Raw genomic sequence first — 24,060 nt, 5'->3', positions numbered from 1 at the left:
CAAGTACTCTGCAAACATCCTCAAGTTCTACAGACTGCAGAAGAATTAAATACTTATTTTTATAGTGCTAAGAATGGGGAGAGGTTTGTTTCAAATAACAAAATAGCCTTTACTTACACAAACAACATACAAAATTTTTCCTTTCAGTCACACCTAACCGAAACGCTTCCTTATCCTTTCAATGAAGAGCTTCAAGGGATTGCAAATTCATCTGGAGTTCCTTTGGGTAATAGTCTCCAATGTTTTGTTAACATAATGGAAAACTAGGAATCTAGACGCATTTAAAATTAGTATACTTAATCTGCTGTACATTTGTATTCAAGTTGTGACTTTAACAAATAAATTATTAATTAAGTAGAATAAAGCAATAAATTCCATCCCATACTAAATGAAAACAGTGTTTTAGAAGGGAATGGCAATGAATCACATAACGCTTTCATCAGGCTGGGCCTTCTCTGTGTAACTTCTCACCCCTGAGCTTTGGGAACTGGAGGGAGTTCTGGTTTCTGTGCACCCAGAATCTGGGGGATTCTTTGGTTCTCTTTGGTTTCCTGTTCAGCTGCGTCTGCTGTTGATGTACCAAGGCAAGGCTCGCTTTCATGCTGTGCTTTCTCTCCTTTGAGATCCCTACCACATCTTCCTGCCTGTCTTCTGCACTCCCTGCAAAAGAAATGTAATCCCAGGCAAGAAGTAGACACTGAATTCTTTCAGAATCTAGACAGAGAAAGTTCACAGACCCACTCCCACTGCTTCCTTTGAATATGAGCAATATGCCCATTTCTTGCATGGGAGAACGTGTGCATATAGCACCTTATTTCTTTAAAGTGAATTTTACAACTTGTTTTGAAGTTTCTGGAGGAGGAAGTAGCAGTGACTGTCAGCTTTCTGTATGGTAAGGCAGAAGGCCAAGAGATTTTCATCCTTCTGTTGGCCTGTCAGGAAGCTCTTGATTTGGCTGAACTGGTCATTTCAAATATCAAATGTGATTAAATAAATTCTTAAGAGAAATAGGATAGAATGCTGAACTTTGCAGTATGCTTTTTTCTATTTTTTTGGCAAAAGTTTCAAATTATTTTTTTTCTTCTTTTCTAGGGGAAATTGTTATTTTTAACATCTTTTATGAAATTTTTACTGTGTGTACATCAATAGTGGCAGAAGATAAAACAGGTAATGTATCCCAGAATGGTGCTTTTGGTTTTGTCCTATGGCAGGAAAGAGTGAAAATAAGAGCTGGTTTCATTTTCTAAATTAGTTCTGCAGCCTTTGTCTGCATCTGTTCCGATTTAGGAAACTTCTGAAGGATTCTCAGGAGGCTTAACAAAAGTCTCACTTTTAGAGAAAGCTGGAGGTATTACCGTTGGATTAAGAATTTGGAACGTATATAAGGCTGAGGTAGCGATTTTAATAGTTGATTTCAGTTATTAGGTTATTATTTTAGTTATTAGGTAAAACATTACTCTGGGTAAAACAGGAAAAAACAACCATTGTTCTGTGCTTAAAAAAGGAAAACGATGCAGTGGTATTTTCCCTGCTGATGTGTTTTGTCTTTTTTCTAAGCTGATATTTGTCTCCTTCTTCAGGAAAGTTTGTGTATATATTTACTTATTTTTTCATTTTACTGAAGGGAAGCTTTATCATGCCAGAAACTTGGATTTTGGACTCTTCCTTGGGTAAGTACATAAACTTGTACCTTTTGGGTTTAAAAAAGAAAAAGAGATTAGAAAGTCAGCTGAACTTCAGATTTCTACATGCCTTCCTTGAGCATAATTGATGAATTGAATGTTGTTAGAAACAGTGACAAGCAAGTCTGCATTGCATATTGTGGAAGAAAGGCTAAAATGAACAAAAGGATTGTTCTGTGATCACATGTCAAGCTGCCTTGCAGTTGTAAGGAATGACTTTGCAAAAACAATTGTTCATTGTTACTGAGTGCTTTCTCAGCTCCAGTTAAATCCATCTCAAACACCTCTAGCAAAGAACAGTCTGTGTAACCTTATTTCAGAGGCACAGCATACCCTGTTCATGAAGTGATGGGACAGAAGCATCAATTTTGGTGTGAAACCAAAACCCCCCAGCGAAATGGGGGTTGGGTTAGGGTGGGTTTGTTTGTTTGCTGTTTCCAAGTTATCCCCACAGTTGCTGTACTGTGCTTCACTGGCATTTTCTATCACTCATCATTTCTGCTCAGAAGTCGGTGATTTATATTCCACTGATCTGGTGTTATCACTTATTGACATACAAACTTTGATGACCAGCACGGGATTCTCTTTTAGTTCTCATTTCATACTTCGTGATTGGGTATTTCATTTTGTTTTATGAGTATATTTGTATTCCCATGTATGCTTTTATTATATTACAGTATATTTTGTAATGTCACTTACTCAGATGACTGTTAATGTTCAGATGGAATTTACAGGTTCATTAAACTTCTCAGCTGCCTGTCAAATAGTCAGATACCGTCAACTGTGACTGCACCTATCCCTTAATAGGCTTGTGTGGAACTACTCTGGTGTGCCAGAAAGACTGGGAGGAACATGCTCCCTGAAAATTAAGGCAACTTTGCAAAGCTGTTCCCAGAACTTGGATTATTTCCAGAGAATGTAATTGTCTACTAAGTATTCCTTAGTATCTCCTCACATACAGATTGCTCTGACTTACCTTACAAACTGGCATTGGGTCTTCCCATCATGTAGAACAAATCCAGTTGCACGCATTTGTTTTCTCCCTTTGAAATGAAATGAGTTTGAGGGAACTGGCTCATTCTGCTGCAGCACAAACAACATATGCTTTCAGAATACAACAGGTTTGGTGTTGTAATCAGTGTTGTAGTGGCTTCTCCCTGGCAGTAGGAATAGAATTAAATTATCATTCAGAAGTTATCATCATCATTGCCTCAAAACAAACCAGCTATACTGATAGTTCTGTTTAATACAGAGTAGTATTTGTGCTGTTGGTTCTTGGTTCTTTTCATTGGCTGCCTATGCATTTAGACTTTCTGGTTGTCCCTTGCTCATGCTGCTCAGGTAACTACTGAGCAATACTGTCGATTGGTATGAGTAAGATCAGAGCACAGGCATCACGCACAAGAAACCCGTGGTTTGTAATTAGAAGCTTTAAAAGCTACTGCGGGAGGGAAAAATTCAAATGCTGTGCCATCTTCCACAGGTGGGATGTTAAAAACAATTCCTGGACTCTAACTCGGGAACTGAAGCCTACAGTGGTAAACTTGGACTTCCAGAGAAACAACAAAACAGTATTTAGGTCTACAAATTTTGCAGGATATATCGGCATGGTGTCCGGCGTCAAACCAGTAAGTATGGTGGGGGAGGCTGTCAGGTTGTTAATAATGCTGCAAGCTTCCCTTTAAGATGTAAATCTTCCTACTTTAATCCTATGTACTGGGATGTTTTGATTAATGAGCTCTTAATCGCTTTAGTACACAGTATAGATATTCGAAGAAAGCTGAAAGGAAACAATGCTGCACTGTTCCATCTAAAAGAATTTGGGCTAAATAGAATGCATTTGGACAATCCCTAAAAATGTGTTGAATTCTGAACATGCAAATGAGAATGAATATAAAGTGCTGAAGTGGTTGTTGTTCCTTACTAGCAAATGGAAGGACAGTGCTGTGATCCCACAGGTGAAACCACATAGTTGTGCTGTTTCAGTTCTCTAATTCTTCTTGGAAAAATGCAATCCTGTTTCCTCCTTCTTCTTTTTGTCTTAAATCTGGGTTTTATCTAGACCTTAAAACCGGCAGCAGGGAACTTGAGCAGGGTCTCTGGCTTACCGCAGCTCCTCCTTTTCTACATCCTCTGCCTTTATCCTCTATTACAGTTGGCTCTTTTCATAGTAGAGCATTGGCATTGCATCAGTTTATTCTTGTCTTCTGATCTCAGTAAATTGACAAGATTATATTCTGAAAATGATTCAATATGGCTGAATTCCACTTTCCTCTGAAAGAAACACTACTGGGAGAGGTCTGGGATGTGAGTCTGAATTGTGTGTTGCAAGTAGTGCACGTTGAATTATGTGCAGCTGCATGCCCGTATGAACAGCAGCAACACGGCAGGGTTTACTTAGCATAGGCACTTAAAATTCTGCCTTCAAACTAGAACAGTATGTGGAGATCTGAGAAGAAAGTACATCAAGGGGAGGAAAATGGGTGATTCAGTCATACAACATGGAAAAAGAGAAAAACGGCCAGAGGCTTGACTTGCTTAGCAGTCCAGCAAACTACACGTACATGCTATGCTAGGTCAGGAAATCACGAATGATCATTTCTACTTCCTCAAGCAGATACTAATGAGGTTCTTCTCCACATAGGCTTGGTCTTGCAGCTCTTTACTCAGTGGGGAATAGTCTAACGGACAAGAAGCTCAATTGGCATGTAAATTGCAACATTGCCTTTTGTTTGTTACTGATACTGATGCGTTGGTGACAGATGGAGGCTGATTTGTTTAATGCTTTTCAGGATTTGTTCACTCTGACAATGAACGAGCGTTTCAGTCTGGATGGTGGCTATGTTGGTGAGTAACACTAAGTTGGTGAGTAATTCTTCCGTTGTTTCAGTACAAGTTTTCCAGACCTTGGACATAGCAGTTACCTTTAACAGTCACTCAAATAACAAAAAGATTCCAGATGAGTAGGATAAAACACAGTTCATTTTAAAGGCTGAGGAAGTTAGAATAGCACAAGTGAAACTTTTGAAAAATATATTGTAACCGGTGATATTTTTCAGGTATCTTTGAGTGGTTTCTTGGGAGAAGAGATGGTATGTGGATGGGCTTTCTTACCAGAGCAGTACTAGAGAATGCTACAAGGTATTGCTTTTTTCCACGTAAACGTTTTACTACTTTACCCTGTTTTGCTCCTGACTGGCATGAATACTGTAGATACCTGTTTAGTATCTAATGATATTGATATCTTCCTAGAAGCCTGCACATTAAATAGTTCTGGTTTTGCTGGTATTCTGGTGGTGGGGAAGGCTTCTAAAATTGTTTTCTCGGACTTTTTTTTCCCTTAATGAAGCTACTGGTGTCTGAATGTGTAACAGCATTCTGCATCAAAACACATCCAACAGGTAACAGTATGTGATAGGAAGTAAACAGAAACAAAGCTCCCATGTAGTAAATGATTTAGGTGGAATGTAACAGTACTATAGCACGTCTTCATTTTGTTCATTTTTCAAGTAGAGAATGTGCAAAGGACACCTCGCAGCAAGTATGAACTGAGTGGAGAAGCTTTACTTAAATGCGTTCCTTCACTGTGATACAGTCTCTCACCCAGTACATGAAAGGGGAAGAAAAGTGTACTCAAACTTTTCCTGAGTCTGTGAAACTTCTTCAGTACTTGAACCATTTATAGCCTTTAATAGTCCAACACCACTTTGTTATTTGCAGCTACCAGGATGCAAAAGACAAACTGGCGAAAACAAGACTGCTGGCTCCGGCTTACTTTATACTGGGTGGAAAAAATTCTGGAGAAGGCTGTGTTATAACTCGTTCCAGGACAGCTGCTCTGGATATTTGGGAGTGAGTATGCTTGACCTAATAGCTGACTTCTCTTTCCAGAAGAGGACAGATTCCACCAGTAATTGTTACATGTTTTTGTCTTGACTTTTGTTGCGTAAGAACTCAGTCCTTTAGCATCATAGAAATATATCTGTAGTGAGCCAAAAAGTCTTCCAGGTTTGTATTTAGAGTGTATAGTAAGAGAAGCAAAACACAAGTGTATACTTCTTTTCCAGCCTTGATATAAAGAAGGGCACGTGGTATGTGCTAGAAACAAACTATGATCGCTGGAAGCCTCCGCTGGTCTTGGATAATCGTAGAACACCTGCAATGAAGTGCTTGAACCAGACAACGCAAGAGGTAAACATCCTCCAAATACTTAACCTTGCTGTTGTGAAACTCTTATACTGATCTGATATCTAGGGCATTTGGAAGCACAGCTGTAATGACAGAAGTGGCTAATGGCTTTGTGACAACTTGTCTGCACTTCTGGATAGTACAATACCAGGTGACTCTTCACATGTTTGTTTTTTAGTTGCAGGCTTGCTCTTACTCTAGGTGAGTTTCCTACAAGCATTTTCTGTTGCTGCATATGCAAGGAGATAAACCAGGAGATACTTTGAGTAATATTGTTTTGTCTCTTCACTAGTTTGCTACCTGACAGTGTTTTGACTTTCACACTGACACTCAAATTTCCCATGCAGTACTGAAATCTAGTCTGCACAAGTCCTTGCAGTATTTATGTATTCTTAAAGCTTTATCCTACTAAGCAAGCAGTCAAAAACAGTACAGTTCACAGCATTTACACAGTGTTAGGTAACAGGTGAATAGCCATTAACATTAGTGTATTACTTTCTTTCAGAACATTTCCATACCAACTATTTATGATGTTCTCTCTACAAAGCCTGTCCTCAATAAGGTAATGCTTCTATTTTTGCCGAAAGGTTGGAGCAGGGGGGTGAAAGGGGCAACAGACCAGGAAGTACTGCATTTCTAAGGTGGAGGTCACAGTGGTACATTCAGTTTTCGCCACACTGACAGGTTGTGGGAGAGCTAAATTTGTACTGTAAATGAAGTTTAAGGTATTAAAAGTGAAGCTAGAATTTAAATGTTAAAAATAAACCCGGTCTACCTTCTAAAAGCCTTTAATGGCAGCCTCCCACAAGATTTCCGCTTGATAATTTCCTTTCAAAATAAGCTTGCTGAAGGTTTGCTCATCCTGAGCCCAACTAAAACTAGATGGTAAGGAGAACAGAGTAGCTCTACTGGAAGGACAGAGCAAAAAGCAGAAGGGAGAAGGGGCATGGAGTTATACAGGAAGGCTTCCTGCATGTGTATGATTCAGGTGCATTGTCCTTCACTGCGTGAGAAGGGAAGTAGGAGAATGCAACCGTTTAAGTTCAATTCTGCCTCTCCTTCCCCCTAGTATATATTCACAATGCTCAGTAGTGGATTTTGAGAGGGTGAATAGGTTGCTAGGTGAAAATACACAGGTACAAACAAAAATCCAAGTTACTTTTGAAACAACTGTTTTCCAGAGGCCCTACAGCTTTAAAACCCTGCATAGCCTGGCCCACTTCTTTATAACTGACCCTGGTTTGAGGCAGCGTTTGCACTGCAGACATCTAAAGAATCCTTCCAGTCTGAATTGTTCCATGTCGAATCTGAAGGCATATCATAGATTAAGTTAATATACCTCATCGTTTCGGCATACTACAGGCATATTCTTCTTGCAACAGAAGATGTTTTAGTTTGAATTTGAGGTTTTGGTGTTTTTTTTGTTGATGTTCTTGTGTTGTTTTTTTTTTTTAAAAGACTAAAGTGGTGAGGTGGTGATGGTTGGTTTTTTTTTTTTTGAATGACAAGTTACTATATTCAGTGGAGGCAGCATTCTTGGCTGCGAACAAGCTACTTACACTACATGTTGTTGACTTGGTGAACAGATCTCGAGATTAGACTTAGGCAATTAGTTAAATAAGATAAGCGCGCATTTTATTTGAACTGTTCGGCTAGTATCTGGTACGTTTTTTTGTTTTAAGTAATTCCTCTAATGAGGCTTTTTTTTCCCTTCTTGCCACCTGTTTATTAGCTGACGGTGTGCACAACACTGATGGAGGTGTATAATGGTCATACAGAGACTTACCTGCGGGAATGCCCAGATCCCTGTAGTCCTTGGTAGTCCTGTACCTTTCCTATGTTGGAAGCTGCTTGTCTGAAATGGAGGCCCTCCAAGGAAAAAATACTCCTGGAAAAAGATTCCTCAGCCTAACTCCTTTCTTCAGCAATCTAATGGCTCTATAGAAACGTCAATGAGCTTCTAACAGTGAAAGACCCTATCTTGCATTGGACCTTCTTGCTTTCTGCTCAGCAGTTTCGCTGGCAGGAAACATATGATAATGTATATCTGTTTTGATTTCAGCTGTTTCTGCAAAAGGAGTTCAGCAGTTAGCTCTAGATCTCTTCAGTCTTGACAGTAGTCTGGTTGGTGGGTTGTTTGGTGGTTTTGTGGTTTTTTTGTTTGTTTGTTTTAATTGAAGTACTTCTAAAGCACAAGTGAGTTAAAATGGCACCTACCAAGCTTGAAAAGAATTGTGTATTAAAAGGCCATCTGTGATGATATCGTTATGTTATTCTTTCCTAAGCACTCAGGATGAATAGATACTGTTCTGGTCCGGTATGATGGTATGTCTAAGATGCCCTGTTATGACTTCTTGGCAGGTTATTTTATATCTATTCACAGAAGCAAGCACTTGCAGAAATATCTAAAACTAGATCTGAGCCTAAAACATCTATTCATTGATTTGTAGATCTCTAGCTGAAGTTCTTTCTTGGCCTGTTAACAGATATATATTTTTAATACAAATTTCTGTTAAAAAAAATAAAATAAATACTAATACAATACATACTCTGAAGAACTTCTTTCGTAGGCCACAGTACACATGCATCAATTTCATACCTCACTGAAAGTCGTCAGGTATATTACATGTCACAGGTCCTTCAGAAACAGGGCACCTTCATATCCTAGGAAGCAGATAGTGTAGAAGGCAATACTTCTATCTATGTCAGTAGATCATTTCTGGGCCTAGTTATAAAACACAATGCCAACTCTTCTTTTATAATACACAAAGAGGAAACACCGGAGAGTAAGCATAGGGGCCTGTACAGGTGTTGGTTCATGGGTAGTACTTTAACCACCCTAGGAAAGAGATGCTATTCATATTTCACTTGATAGTAGAGCCATGAATTTAAAATTGCCACTGGCATAAGTGTTTGCTGTGTCTCTTTGGTATCTCCAGACTATCTTGCATAAGGCATTCTGCCTACCTACGGTGTTCAAGTTGATGACATCCACTCATGACTGGATTCTTGATAACCAAGATATTCAAAACAGTAAAAGTGTATTGCAGAAGTTTGGAACAGTGGATAATAGTAGCCTTCTGTTTCAAACAGTAAAGTCAAATTATTAAAGTCTAGTAATTTATATATTACTAAATATATATATATATTTAGTAATTGCAACCAACACTAAGGAGTCTACAGAAGAAGAAACAAACCGCCCATAAATTTGAGATAGAGAGTCACCTTTCATCCAAGTTGGCTGGCTAAGTTATACTTAGTATTGTTTCCTTTTCTGAAAGAAGTATTTAACTTTTAGTCATCCCTTGTTTCAGGAACCACGTTACCAGCTAACAGCAAAGTCAGTTCTAATAAGCTTTCCCTTCATCAACACTGGAAGAAGTGGAGATGAAAGTAATGCTAATTAGCCAACTAACTTTAGCATCTGCTATGTTAGGAAACATGGCTTCTTGTTCAAAAAAATGAACATCCTAGGCCTTACGAAAAATGGCTGTAGTAAAGCAAGAAGCAAATCAAAGGGATGTAAACTAGTGGCACAGTAACACCATACAGAAATCAGCATCCTACTATTTAAACTGACCTTAAAAACAAAAGGGTGACGCTAGTTGTGTATCTAATTTTTTTTTCCAGCTAACATAAGCAAGCAGAAGCATGTTAGCATGATTGTATTACCAGAGTCTATTTTCAATCTGACTCTGGAATGTTGAACCTATGCAAGGTAAAATCATATTTTAGTTAAGGAGAAGAAAACAACACATGATGTAAAATGGAGTTTCTGGGTCAGATGATTCATATAAAACATCCCAAGTCAAATGTTGCAGTCAGTACCACGAAGTCACGATACTGCTGAGTTCGCACCTTAATCTGGTAAGGGGTTGTTCAGATTTATTTGGAATTAGTTGCATAACAGGCATAATCAAATTACTTTGCCATTTAAAAATAAGCAGTAAGTTTACTTGCTTAATTAGCCCTGTCCCACTTTAGAGTATGTGGAGCAAGGCAATGTAGACTATTCACAGTCATTAACTAATGTGCTCCTGGCATGTCCCTTGTGCAAGAGAATCTACCTTTCCACACTGGAAATTGCTTTACAATTGCAGAAGTATAGCCAAATCTTGTGGAGGTCTATCCAGAGGCCCAATAAATACATCTGCTATTGACAAAAACAATCAAAGCTATTAAAAAAAAAAAGCAAGTATGTGTTGCTATGTCTGCCTTAATGTATAAAGTGATTAGTGTGATTAACTGCTTATTGGTTTAACCATCACCTGTTGATGCTGAAAGCATCAAGGATCTGTTTGTTTTTAAGTTTAAATAAGGTTCTGCTTAGAAATCATTACTTGCATTTGCTCAGTTTCCTGCTTCTCTTTCAGGAGCAGCATGCATTTCATTCAGAGTACAAGAGACTCACACAGCTTTCCTAGGTCTGATGTAAAAATCACAAGACTTCTTTTGCCAGAGAGCAGGAAACAGTCCAAGCCACTGGCCCATTATATTAGGATGTTTAGAGCAAGAGAAAAAAAGAAAAAAGAGATGATGTAAGCAACAAGACAAACTTATTTTTAACTGCTATTGTATAGTCTAGTTCTATGAAGAGTAGCTTCAGTATTTTAGCTTCCAGCAGATTTTTGTCATTATTTTAAATACAATAAAGTTAATTCAGTGCTTCATTAAATAAGGCATTACAGGAAACAAAGCATTTGTTTGGACATTGACATTTGAATACAAAAATATCAGTTTGTCAGGAAAATTTTCACCTCTAAATCTGAGAAAGCCACGCAGTGAAGATTGTGCCATCTCAGGGGAAGAAAGATGGACATCTCCCACTCAAAAAAGCAAAACATGGGCAGCAAGTGAGAGCAGGAAAATGAAGGAAAGGAATTTTCACCCAAACCAAGCCAAGGTTTTGGGACACACATGAGACTTGAGTTTGCTTTTGAGTCAGTTACAAGTTAAGGCTCTGTTCAGAAGCAAAACTCCAGAGCAGTGCCCACAGATGTCATGGAAAACACCTGCAAGGAAAGAACAAGATTAGTAGAAAACAAGTTGGAGCAAGCAGGCATGATGGGGAGGGCACTGACAGAGCAGCAGAGACCTCAACCCTAAAATCCCCCTCCTTCCCAGCACACTTGTCCCACCTTCACCCAAACAGCTCCTCAGGCTACAGGTGGAAGGAGAAAAAAAATAAATGCAAACAAAAAAGCTTGGATTTCACCTTAGTGGTAACAGCAGGCAAATGACCTGCTAATGCTGAGGCTCATCAGCTGTTCTGGTTTCGGAGGACCAGAAATGGTGGTGAGAAAGGAACGCCGAAGCTCACCAAGCAGCAAAACCTCGCATCCTTTGCACCAGAAGAACAAGATTAGCCAGAAAGAATAATGCTCCATCAAAGCAGTGGCAGAAACCACAGTTTGCCTTGAGAAGAAATCTCCAGATATTTACATATTTTATGAAAAGCTCCCTTTGACTGTCAGAATAGTCTGGAAACACAACATGCAAATTGGCCAAAGCTGTGACCAGGAAGTAAGCAGACCATGCAGTCGTTCACTCTTAAGTCTGCCTACCAGTTGTTCAGAGCACTATATCTTGCAGTATCCAAGATGTTCAAGATCCTTTTTAGCTCAGTCTGCTCCCACACTGTTACTTAAAAGAGATGAAATTAATTATAGAGGAGTTGGTTTGCTTACATACTGAGTATCAGGAGCCCTTCGCTCAGGCCATTTTCTGCACTACAGTGAACCAGTTCTGAATTATATTAATTGTATATAGGACAACCTCTCTCACTCTAATTTGTTTTGCAAAGTTTGTTCTCTTAGCTCAAGGGTTATGCGTGAGCGTAAGAAGAATCCTAGTAGTAAGACTGCCTCTGACGGGTATGCTGTGTTTAAGGTAACTCCAGTCATTAGGTTTGCTCAGGGCTTTCCACTTGCAGAGTTTTGTCTTTTTTCTGATCCTGCTAAGCTTTCTCCATTACGCAGGCACCTGATGTAGAAAAATAATAATAATAATAATTCCTATGCTTTTCCATCTTTATACTTCAATGAAAGTGGTTCTTCTTTTTGAAAAATTTAAATGAAGAAAATAAATTGCTTATAGTAAAACAATAAAGCAATCAGAAGCACCGAGTTGTGACAGGGTGCTGGAATGCCACCTTGTTTTTACAGCGGACCATCCAGTACCTGGAGGTGCTGAGGTGAGACACAGCCCTTTCTCAGGCCACACCTACCACCCGGATCACACCAGCAGTTACACATAACTACTCAAAGGTTTCATTTGCATCAATTTAGTTCCTGAAATGCTACATCTGCATTCCTGCAAGAGGTATACAGCCATGGAAGGCTGGAAACTGCTCTCCGAAGAAAGCCACATCCAGCTGCTGCAGAAGGCACACGCGTCTTCCGTACGAACCAGGTGGGAGAAAGAAGCTGCCGCTGGGATGGAGAGGGGGAGACAGAAAGAGGGAGGAGTAGGAGCCAGATGTCAGGAGATGACAGGAAAGAGAAGTAAAATGGAAGACAGGTAAGGGTGGCAGGCTATGAAGATCTAGGACCATGGTATATTTCTTTACTGACTCCACTGGTCCCAAAACTAAGAATTTTTGTGTTGTCATCTGAAACCCCAGCCAAAATGCATCTCCCCACCCCAACAGCCTGTGTGGTTAGTAACTGCTGTCACCACAGTTTTCCATGTATTTACATGCTGAGAGACAGTAGATCTAAAATTGACCCTCTAAGAAAAAACATGGAAGTTAAAAATGCGTGTTACCACAAGCAACCATTCCTCAGACTTAAGAGCAGGGTAAGCTACATGAAAAGAATACTAAGGCTGTAAGCAAGCTGTCCAGAGGTCAGCAAGCGTGGCAGCCACTCACTCCCTTTCCTTTTTGGAAGGGACACTGTCTCTTTACTTGAGCCCAAGCTTCCTGTTACAGAAATCCCTTACTTCATTCACTGCCTGGGACAGGCTGTGATGAACGAGGATAGCGGAAAGGCCCGTGCTTTGTTCCAGTTTTCAAACAGTAAATAAATAATGCTTTGCAAGATAAGGGATGGTGTTGCAGACAGACAGATGTAAGCACCTACTGAGACAGGTGGATTTTCTCCCTATTTCTGCCCCGTGCTGCAATGGCAACCCAGCAGGTTGGGAGAGTACCCGCTCTGTGACACCGAGGGCTGTGTTTGGGAAGTACCCATTGCAACTGCAGCCAAGACTGAGGGAGCTGTAGTGCAATCACACAGAGTAAATATACACAAAATACATCCTAAATCCTATCCTGCAAAATATATCCTAGATTTTTACATCCGAGCTAAAGCACTCAAAGTTCCACGAGGAACACAGGCACGATAGCTTCTGTCTTTCTGGCTATCAGGAAGGTTATAACAAACTACTCTGAGGTCTATAGCCCTCAAACAAAGTTGATTTAGTTTAACACCTGCATGCCTTCAAGGATCAGGAATTAGGTAATACGGGGAGAGCACCACAGGAAAACAGAACAGATGAGAATCATCTCAGTGCAGGCTTTGGATGGTTCACAAGACAAACAGGGCTCAGGGCCGCACAAAGCAGTGTCTGCTGTGGTGGCACAGGCAGAGGCCGCAAAAGGGGGCAGCAGAGGGGAAGAGAGATGTGATTGTGCAACCGATAGCCCTGCATGTACAGGGGAGCAGGTTACATACTTAACCCCGAAGTTTTCACATTTCATAGAGCTCGAACATATGTAGATGGTGAGCAGTTTCGTTCTGCAAACTGAGGGGGATTTGGCTATCCACTAGCATAGAGAAATAGGAGAGAGCAGAACGTAGCTTCCCTGTGCCTTTCAGGACAAAGGCAGAGGAGCACGAGTTGGAACAAAAGAGGACAAAAAAGCATCCTACAACAGCTCCCATTTGCCCAAGGTGCACATCACAACCTGCCACAAGGCCGCCAACACCCAAGTTAAACATACTGCATTTGCTCTGTAAGGATCTTGATCACACTTTTGCTCCGCACATTTAATTTTCTCCTTCAGCCCCTGACTAGGCTCCCTATTTACGTCTCCCATCTAAGACTACTCAGCTGACTCTCTGCCTCCTTTTCCTCAAGTAGCCTGCAAATGCAGCGCAGTGCCCATGCCATTCAAGCACAACCTCAGAGCCAGCCAAATGGGTTTGAAATGAAGCCAGATGACTTTGCCTAGCCCCATCTCAAGCTCCTGCTTTCAATAATGTCTTTATTGCACAACATCACAACAACTTAACAGCATGAATCCTACTTCCCACGGTCCTCACTGCCAGGGCTACATGCAGGCAGAAACACCTGCTCAAACCGCTTTTTTTTTTTTTTAATTTTACTTACAACTTTCACTTGGAGTGTTCATGCCACAGGCAGCACAGCATGAGCCCACGCAGAATAATCTCCTGGCTGCCATCCAGGCAGGCACAGGGCTGAGCAGTGCCCCTGCCACGCAGAGCTTTACCCATGCCATGAGGAGGCTAACTGTCCTTAGCCACCAGCCCTCTCCTTATCAGCCACAGCTTGCTCAGGTGCTTGTGGTTTCCTCTTTCTGAAAGCAGCGCTACCAGCCAGGCCATTGCACACCTTAATTTAAGAAGCTGTTTCATGTTTTCTTGTGATGTTTCCACACCTCCACACGCAGGCCAAGGACTGTCACATGAATAACAGCACTGAGGTTACATGGCACTTTCCCTGTAGAAAACACTCAGCGAGGAAACCCACAGGCATTATTCACTGTCAACCTTTCCCACAGACTAAAATCAAGAGGTACCAGCAAGCAGTCGTGCAACTTTGCATTTTATAATGTAGCATTGTAACAAAGGAGCATGCTCAAGAACCACTACACGGAATGAGGTACACCTGCTTAACTGTTCCACGTGAACATTTTTAATTTGCAGTTGAATATTTATGCCGATTACACTTGTATCAGCTAAATCGTTTCCCTATTTAATGGAACAAAAAAGAGTAGGAATAGGATCTTTCACAGCATAAGGCATGAAACTGACCCCTCTTATACTATTAATTGCAGGCAGGAGCAGGGCTAATCTCAGGGGTTTTTTACAGTCATCTGCTCCCCCAGTTTCTAAATTGCTGTGTCCTACAGGCTCAGACCTTTGAACTATTTTGAAATCTTAATTCTTGCTGCAGCTAATAATTTATGAGTTTTCATTTCTGGTATTGAGTATTTTTCAGAGGCACTACCTTCTGCTAGCCACATTTTTGGACTCCAGCCACACAACTTGTCCAACGGAGACAAACTCCTGCGCTTTCGGGGCTCTCCATGCACCCAGCAAGTTGGAAAATGAGAGCTCCGGCAACAAAAGTACAATACATGTTATGACACAAACCATGTACCACATGGGACCAACCCCCACTGTGCACATAAAAAAAAAAAACACATGAAAGACATAGATTTGAGGTCAAATATGATGATTACAGTTCTAAGAGAATTCACTCTTCAGGCCTGGACTGTACAGCGTCTGTCAGCCTTATTTTAGTGTTGTTTTTAACCACTGTTGTCTCACCCATAAAAGGAAATGAAAGGATCTATAATTTTATCTTCTAGAGAAATACAGTGAAAAAATTTTGTTTCTTTTGAAGACATAAACCACCTGAAAAGATGAACATGCAAAAATGTAAAAGCTAGAAAATAAAAAAATCTATTTTTTTCTGAAAATGTTCAATTTTCCAGGTTTGTTTGATTATGAAAGCTTCTACACACAGATTATATAAATTACCTATGCTACATTTTTGTTTTGCAACAATAAAAAGAGCTAATTATCGTGTTACTTTTAGTCCTCTAAAGTCATGCTAATGAAAACACTAATCAGAGATTGCAGTCACTTAAAATTTCAGCCCTGGTCTGTTGTAGGTGTATTTCATTGAGCAATAAGGTTTGTAACTTTATTATGATGCAATGTGTATGAGGCAGAATTAAATCAGTTACTAATGAAATGTGATTTAAGGACTCTTGCTCCAGGTGGGTGATAATTAGGGCTTATCACAGATAGGTCTAGGAAAAGGCTGGGAAATACTTAAGCTTGTTTTGCAGCGACTTTCAGATCTTAGGAAAGGAGTGATCTTTCTATGGCCTCAGCCAGAAGATTTCTGCATACGCAAGACTGGTAACAATAAGGTTTTAAACTCAGTTGTAAATAATATGGTTATAGTAAGCCTGACAAAAGACTGCTTTAATAAATCTTTCTAGCTTAGTGTTTTTAAAGTGTAAGCTCTGATAAAAATAGTGATATGCATAGCTTGTCGGCTCAGACAACTCAAGTAATATGTTAATTAAGCAGCTGGCTTCAGATCAGCCCTGCAGAACTTGCTCTGTATGATGTCTGTTAACTTGAAATTCTGCTTTTGATAGTTGCTTGAGAACACAATAAGCAACTCAGAGTAGGTTTCCTAAGGCAGAAGGATGGTCCAAAAGGCAGTTCTCATATTCTCTCCTAGATGAAGGTTTTAATAGCTCCATGTTAACCATTAAACAGAAGGGCTGCTCTAAATATCTAAATATCATCTAAAATAATGAGTAATACTAAAAATATCAAACCTTATGAAAAGGTAGCTGCCACCCTCATAAAAATAAGTGCTTCAAAAGCAGCTAAAAGTAGAACGTAGACCATTATTTGTAAGATATTTTGTCAATATATGCTATCAACTGAAAATAAAAAATAAAATGTCTGTATGAGCAGCAAAATACCTCTCTTAATGGAGACTGCAGCTCAGATCTGGAGCAGATTCCTGCTTAAAGCCTTTCTGTGTCTGCAGAGAGCTGCTGCTTCTTTCTTTTTCTTTCCTTGACAAGGCTGGTCTCATGTTCTTCTTAAAGGAGAACTACTGCCTGTGAACTGAAAACTACAACAGCATTTAAAAAACAGCAGTTCCCCTGAACTGCAAGACTCCAGACTGGAGTTATAAGATGGGGAAACATAGCAAAACGGACTAGAGAATATAACCTCAGATGTACCAAAACACTATAGAGAATGCTTCTTCTCCCCACACCTGTTCTGATTTTAAATAACTTTTAATACAAAATGAATACAGTTTGGGTTCTTTTGTAGCTTAAAGGAATGCTTCTTGATGGGTTTCTGTTTTCCATGCATGGTGTTTATCCCGAGCAAATTCAGCCATTTTTGTAAAAAAAAAAAAAAAAAAAAAAAAAAAAAAGGCAAACCACTTCCTTCTATATTTAATCAAAGGTTTGCATATCTAAACTTCCATTGCAAATGAACAGTGAATTTATGGATTTGTTGTTTGAAAAATAACTTTTCACTCTTCTCCAGGATATATTCACATTACTTACATTACATGTGGTTGGTGGTGGTTTTTCTGGTGTGTGTGTGCTGTTTTGTTGGTTGGTTTGTTTGGTGGGGTTTTTGTTTTTTTTGGGGGTGGTGGTGGTGTTTTTTTTCCCCTAAATACTTTATATGGCTGTAAGACTCCAGACTTGAAGAGCTTTTAACATTAAGGTGTTTGGAAGCACTTTAGTGCAATTCAGACTTTTTAGCACTTCAGAGTACTGCTTGCTTTAGAGATTCAAGTACCTAATACAAGTCTGGGATAAGGAGTCATAGGAATTCATAAGCCAGCAAACACCAAGCTTACAGCTCAGGTTTGACTTCTTCTTTAATGATGTTATCTACTTATCTGCTCCCTTTGAAGTGATTTTAATTCTATTTGATTTAGGGTAAGAAAAAACAGTCGTGAGATCTGCTCCTAAGAGAAGTCCTTTAAGTGTCATGGTTCTGCCCCACATTAGTCGAGGAGTAGATACAAACAAGGTTTTGTTCTTTTATAGTACCACAATCCAGTTGGCCTTTATTTAAAAAATAAAATCAGTAATCCATGCAGAGGGCACCTCAGTCCTTTCTGAGATGCTAGCCCAGACTCATACACCTGGGGCACTGCACGACTGGTACCGTATCCAATGAAGCTGCTGAAGCCCTTGCCTCTCTTTGGCCCTAGTTCCAGAAATACCAGATGGCTGCTTTCTGTTGGGCACCTAGTGAAGGTTACAGTGCCTCCTTTCTGTAGGGGATTAGCCAGCAACAGGCAAGGGCTCAGTGCTCTCCACAGCCTGAGGAGACTCAAAGACAGTTGAGGCTGGCCAAGGACACTCGTCTTCCTGCTGAATGTATGCCACTGCACAAAAAAAAAAAAAAAAAAAAAAAAAAAAAAAAAAAAAAAAAAAAACGTGAGGCTAGAAAGAGGGAGAGATAGGGTACTCTGTATACCCTTATCCTGACTTTAAAAGAAAGCAAGCAAGCCTACTGACCTTTAAGAGCAAAAAGCCCTTGCTGCAGCTGGGGCATGAAGATGGTAAATTGACTTGAGGATAGCTGCTGTACTCAGTAATTTGTCATTCACTAGACCTGTGTATGTTTTTATCTGCCAGAAAATATAGTGGTAGCTTGAGGTTTCCATCAAGGAAAGAGGTGGAGATAGGATTACATTTGAAGTACTTGGCTGAAGTATATCCCTGTCCCACCACCAACACATCTGCACCCAGGTACACCATATTCTTGCTAGGGCTTGACTGGCAGCAAAAACAGGATTTAGCTTCTGGGAGACTCAGTTCAACAAAAGCTCAAGGTCCTGTGCTTTCCCACCTTGAAAAGGGAGTGTTATCATGTATTCAGCTACACTTCCCTGCTAGTATGTGAGAGTCAGATACACTGGTCAGTTGAACCTTTTTGGAGGATGAGAACAAAAGAGAAGGGAAAGAATGTAAGTGGAGAGAGAAGAAAAAAATTGCTTTTCCCTTGAGGTTTTTATGAAAAATCATAAAAACATTCTTCTTGCAGTCTGTGGACTACTGGGGGAAGTGACTGACATTCCCAAAGTCTCTCTTAGTCTTTACTAAGGTTAAATTTAACTCTTTTGGAACAGAAGATGTAAGTTGGATGAGACCTCAGGATGCCATCTGGCCCAGCCCCTGCTCGTGGAACAGCTAACCTCAAAGCCAGGTCAGGTTGCTCAGGCTCTTCTCTGGGTGAAGATTCAATCTCCTCCCTGAGCAGCCTATTGCAGTGCTCCCCAACTCTTCCTGTGGGGAAATTTAGGTCAGGGTGGTGCTGTTTCCTTCTGGGTTTCTAGCCTCAGACCAGCAGGATTATATAGATTTAATGAAAAGATAGTGCATCCCCTATAATGTAAGTTTAATCATGGCTTAACTACTAGGCTACTGCAAATAGTTTTGTTTGTTTCATAACTCAGATTTCTGGTGAAGGCTACCTGGAAGCTCTGTGCAGCAACACACAATCACCTGGGCTTGAGAATGGTGCCCCTCAGCAGTGGATGCCAATGGCATCCATTTGGTAGGTTGCCAGCCACTGGCAACCTACCATGCCATAACGTGCTGTCCCACCACCCACCTACCCACCTTCTGATCCAGCAGCAGCTCTACCAGCACTGTTTGGCCACACGCTGCATGCCTCTCTGCAAAGCAGTCTCGCTAGAGGCCCTGATGTCAAAAATTACTGTAGGATTTTAATGTGCTTCAAACAAGGGAATGGGGATGTGACTTCATTGAAGCTTACCTTAATTTTTTTCTTCTCCCTCCACTCCTTACAAATAAGAAATGGTTAGGACAGTTGGACTTGAGAGATTAAAATTAGTTACGTTCTAGTTAATGGGATTAGGAATTGATTGTTGCTAGAAGCTTTGTTTCTACAGGGTAGAAGAGTACCAAGGACCTAAATGTTCTGCTACAAATGTTCCCCAATGATCGGGTATGGTGGAAAACAAGGCTCAGCCTTGGACATTGTGCTGGGTGAGGGCAGTGCCAGACAAGATGGAGCTCCAAGTACTCCAGCTTTCCTAGGCCTTCGCTTGACCATCACAGCCAACAGAAAAAAAAAAAAAAAGCGTGCTAAAAGGTGCTCAAACACCCCTTGTGGCTTTGTCACAAAAGGAGGTGTAATCACATCCATTTCACATTGTTATGAATTAAACTAAAGATTTTTTACTTGACTTGTGTCCTGAGCTGTAATTTTTATGGCATATACTGTTCACTTCAGATCTTACTTGGCTGGCTTTGAATGAAAATGGGTATGTATCTTCAGGAAGGCCTAGACATGAAGACATTGTCTTCTGTGAAGATTATTATGAAGTCTCTGTAATCTATTTTCCTAGATAGCTTTTTTTTTTTTTTTTGGCAGGTTGGTTGTTTTTACACAGGAGGACATGAATACTTCACGTGCAGTCACATGTTCCATTTAATCACCTGAATTACCTAATCTTTGATATCTATTGATACCTCCCCATCCCCAGGTGCAGGTTAAGGATTTTATATTAACCTATTCAGTGAAGACTCTTGCAGAAGAGCAGCACAGCAAATGATGGTGAACTCTGAGAAAGGTTTACTACACCTCACATCCATCTTGTTTATTGTACAACACTTCTCACTTCTGTTTCTGGCAGTGGTTCAGCTCCTGATGGAAGAGCAAAGCGTTATCACCGAAGTCCCAGCAGCCTTAAAGCGCCTGGCCAAATACATGGTGCGTGGCTTCTATGGAGTAGAGTACTCCTTGGCCCTTGATGTGCTGATCCGCTACCCCTGCGTGAAAGAGGATGACTTGTTAGAGCTGCTGAAGTACGAACGCAAACAGCTGCGTACTGTTCTCAACACGCTCAAGGCAGACAAGTTTGTGAAGCTGCGCATGCGAGTTGAGACTGGCCCTAATGGGAAGAGCACAAGGCACAACTACTATTACATCAATTACAAGGTGCTGGTGGATGTGATAAAATACAAACTGGACCACATCCGCCGGAAGATAGAAGCGGATGAGCGGGATTCGACTACCAGGTCCTCTTTTAAATGTCCGTCTTGCTCCAGCACCTACACGGACCTGGAAGTCAATCAGCTCTTTGATGTATTTACAGGTTGTTTGATTATATTGCTTATTTGTTCTTATCTTGAAGAATAACAGTGATAACATGAAATTGGCTCCTGTGGGAACTTTGCATTGAAAGTAGGTTTGTTAGGATATACTTTTTTTTGCTGGTGGGAGCAGCGCCTGGGACAGGAGAAGCTGGGAGGTGAGGGTAAGAGGAAAATCTCTCTTTGTAGAACAGGCCAAGCAAGAGGAAATAATCTTGAGTGTAAGAGGTGGGGCTGGGAATCTGATACAGGCCTCATCTTTTCTAGGAACAAGACATTTAACCTGGGTTAAAACTACTCATCCACCTTGTGAGTCCCCTTTCCTCAAATGGAAATGAAAACTGTACTCATCTTATTCTGTTCTGAGTTTGTTAGTTAATCTTTGTGTCTTCAGTCTTTCTGACGGAAGAGCTGGATAAAATGGCTAAAACAGTTTGCAGCCACCTACTGCAATAAACATAGTGCAGGTCAGCAGCAGAGGAGAGGTGTCCTATCACTGCTGTCTGTACTGGAAACAGAGAATTTCAGGCTCCTTGCAGGGCAAAATCAGGCATCCATAGAAGATAAGGCATCAGAGCTCAGGGGGTTCTCTTCTCTAAAATCAAAATAACTAGAGAGCTCTCTTTCAAAATTAGTTAAAATGGCATCATATTGCAATATATTACTCTACAGCTACAGTGCTAACATCTGGGTCACAGCATCTAGAAAGGAAGCCAGAGCCAGGGAAAATGAACAATACTTTATAATGACTAACTTGAAATTTCAAAGGTCAAGTTAGTATACAGTCAGTTAGCAAACCATTGCTTTGCTCTCAGTGCTGGGACTGTGACAAGCTACTGAAATGCAAACATTTCAGTGGTGATTATATTTTAATGGAATGCGTTACTTTAATTTTGAGACATAAATGTAGGTTTTAGCATATGTTTTGACCAAGTCTTTTTTGAACTTTAAACTTTGAACTAAAACCAACATAGGCTATTTATGCTTGCAAATGTCTTTTCCTACATTCATGCAAAAACATGAGATCAGAAAAGGAGGAAAAAAAAACTTACTGTCTATTGTTACTCCATATCTAGCCAACTTCATTTTTCCCCAATATAGCTATTTCTCTCTTGCATAGCAAGCATGTGAATAGCAGTCTTCAAAAACAAACAAAAACCTTGAACTTGAGTTCCTGTGGATGATATGAACAAATGCATAAAGTCTAGGAAGGTCAGAATATTTTGGAAACTGTCCAGGCTGTGGATTTAGCATGTTACTGCATCCTATGAATGTGATTTCCAATGTTGACAACATTGCAGAGACTTTCCGCTGCACTTACTGCAACACTGAAGTAGAGGAAGATGCTTCAGCGCTTCCTAAGAGAGATGCGCGGACCTTGCTAGCAAAATTCAATGAGCAGATTGAACCTATCTTTGCACTACTGCGTGAGACTGAAGATATTGTTCTGCCATATGACTTGCTGGAGCCTCAGCCAACAGAAATCCCAGAATTATCAGAAAGGTATAAACACAACTCTCTATCTCCTACTCAAAACAAAACCACGCAACAACTTTCCTGTTGTAAAATCTTTGAAATACCTAATCTGCAGGCTACTTTGACTTTGCTTTCTTCAGTAGCTACTGTACATGACTATAAACTGCTTGAATTATCTATGGCATTCTAAGTTATGCATTTATAGTCTTATTTTTGCTCCTTTTTTGTTTCAAGGAGTAATTTTCCAGACTTCTCCTTTGGTTAATATTGTTCATAGCCCTTCCTGTGCAGAAGTAATGCTACTCTAATAGTATGCTTCATCCAGAGATGCATTACTGAAGAAACTATACAAAAATCAATGGTTCAAAATCGCATGCCTCTGTTATGAGGCGATGGGGAATGAAAATTATTTTAAAGTAGAGTGAATTTAACGCTAGGCAGCTAACAAAACTTTTTTTTTTTTAACTGGGAATTGGGGGTCTTGCTTGTATATAATCTCTCCAAAATGGATAACACTTCGTTCAGCTTTGATCAGAAGGTATGTTCAAGTGTGCTGGAACCCTGTGGCAGACCTGAAAAATGGGCCACCAGAAGTTCCTCGTTTGGCAACATGTATACTCAAAACTTAGTTATTGATGTCCAAGATTCTGAGCCCAAGAAGAAAAAGAGAGAAAAAGCAACTAAAGAGCAACCTATCTGGATGTCACAGAGCACTGTGGAAGGAGCAACAACAGTCACCAACGATACTGCTGGTAAGCTTTGAGCATTGGCAAATAATTCAATTCAGCAGCTTTACTACAATTAAATATAGATTTCCTATAGGAAAATCTAATGAGCTTAGTTTAGAAATACAGAATAAGCCTTTAATTCTGGACCAGTGTCTATTAAAACCTAGTTTCTGAAAAATTATTCTTTAGGCTGGTTTAGATAGCGTTCCTAAAGCCACAAGTTAGCCACCCACTCTGAAATGTTCTGGCTCTAACCATGTGGTACCAGTGCTATTAACTTCTAAAGCAGAAATACCTGCACTTGAGAAAATTCTAAAGGAAGGGTTTAAAAAAAAAAGAGTAGAAAAAAATATATTTTCACAGGATGGCTGTGTGTAACTATAAAACTATTGATACCTCTAATGTATTATGTATTAGGAGTAAATGCTTCTGAAGAAACTGAAGAAAGTAATAAAGAAACTATCCCTGAGAATGAAATCATCAAGACTCTTCTGATCCATGAATCCAAGTCACTGTCTAGCACAGACTGTGCTCCTGTTGTCAAAAGCAAACCACCCGAATCAGGCAGTGACACTAGCGAGGCTGAAGATGTCAAGCACTCAAGAACAGCATTAACAGAAGTAGGAGGCAGCAACTTTGAACAAGAGGAGGAACAGGAAACTCTAAATCCTGTTTTAATGGTAGCTGGTCAGCCTTACTCGTACAGTGAAGTTAGTGAAAATCCAGAGCTTGTATCTCTCATGACAAATGAAGAGAGAGAAGCTTATATAAAGGTAGGACAAGAAATGTTCCAGTCTGTCTTTGAATAAATACTATTATACTGAATATGCAAATGCGTAGAGTAAGGAAAGATTTCTTTTTAATTAAGACAAAATTAGTTTAAGTTCTGGTCTTAAATTTACCATTAATGGGTTAAATTTTGTTTGAATTCCTTGCTGTTATGCAAGATAGCACAACTAAATGCTACCTGTAGTAGCCAACTACAGTTCAGAATACTAGCAGTCTTAATGCTTAGACTGTGTGAACGCTGTAATCAGGGGTTTTGGAGCATGAATCATTCCAGGATACAATGGAATACAATGATCTGATGAAAATAAAGTTTCAA

At 40.0% G+C, this 24,060-nt stretch overlaps 2 protein-coding genes and 1 long non-coding RNA gene across 3 annotated transcripts in view; 2 read left to right on the top strand and 1 right to left on the bottom strand.

Annotated features, from left to right (window-relative positions):
• ASAH1 (N-acylsphingosine amidohydrolase 1) overlaps positions 1–8,412 on the top strand; it is a 15,794-nt gene extending 7,382 nt beyond the window's left edge. Inside the window, exons 5-14 of the mRNA XM_040554974.1 lie at positions 148–226; positions 1,093–1,167; positions 1,625–1,670; positions 3,166–3,310; positions 4,475–4,529; positions 4,742–4,823; positions 5,403–5,534; positions 5,750–5,873; positions 6,376–6,432; positions 7,603–8,412. Of these exons, the coding sequence (XP_040410908.1) occupies positions 148–226; positions 1,093–1,167; positions 1,625–1,670; positions 3,166–3,310; positions 4,475–4,529; positions 4,742–4,823; positions 5,403–5,534; positions 5,750–5,873; positions 6,376–6,432; positions 7,603–7,692 (885 nt within the window). The 3' untranslated portion in view covers positions 7,693–8,412. The remainder of the gene's footprint in view (positions 1–147; positions 227–1,092; positions 1,168–1,624; positions 1,671–3,165; positions 3,311–4,474; positions 4,530–4,741; positions 4,824–5,402; positions 5,535–5,749; positions 5,874–6,375; positions 6,433–7,602) is intronic.
• On the bottom strand, positions 8,199–16,823 carry LOC121069161. Its single transcript, XR_005819302.1, has 2 exons — positions 16,570–16,823; positions 8,199–8,534 (listed from the first exon to the last, which is right to left on the bottom strand). It is a non-coding gene; the product is annotated as an uncharacterized LOC121069161 (long non-coding RNA).
• Positions 14,520–24,060, top strand: LOC121069160 (general transcription factor IIE subunit 1-like). The gene is made up of 5 exons (XM_040554976.1): positions 14,520–15,999; positions 20,292–20,753; positions 22,053–22,254; positions 22,753–22,979; positions 23,373–24,060. Exons 2-5 carry the CDS (start codon positions 20,306–20,308, stop codon positions 23,762–23,764), a joined length of 1,269 nt encoding a protein of 422 aa, XP_040410910.1. The 5' UTR covers positions 14,520–15,999; positions 20,292–20,305; the 3' UTR covers positions 23,765–24,060.

Source organism: Cygnus olor, chromosome 4 (genome assembly GCF_009769625.2).
Source record: "Cygnus olor isolate bCygOlo1 chromosome 4, bCygOlo1.pri.v2, whole genome shotgun sequence".
Classification (NCBI taxonomy): Eukaryota; Metazoa; Chordata; class Aves; order Anseriformes; family Anatidae; genus Cygnus; species Cygnus olor.
The sequence above is the reverse complement of the archived record's forward strand: the minus strand, read 5'-3'. Positions and strand labels throughout refer to the sequence as shown.

Coding starts and splice junctions, on each gene's coding strand:
- LOC121069160 (XM_040554976.1), top strand. CDS start 20,306: ATGGAAGAGCAAAGCGTTATCACCGAAGTCCCAGCAGCCTTAAAGCGC. Junction 20,754..22,052: donor GCTCTTTGATGTATTTACAG/GTTGTTTGATTA, acceptor ACAACATTGCAG/AGACTTTCCGCTGCACTTAC. Junction 22,980..23,372: donor AGTCACCAACGATACTGCTG/GTAAGCTTTGAG, acceptor ATTATGTATTAG/GAGTAAATGCTTCTGAAGAA.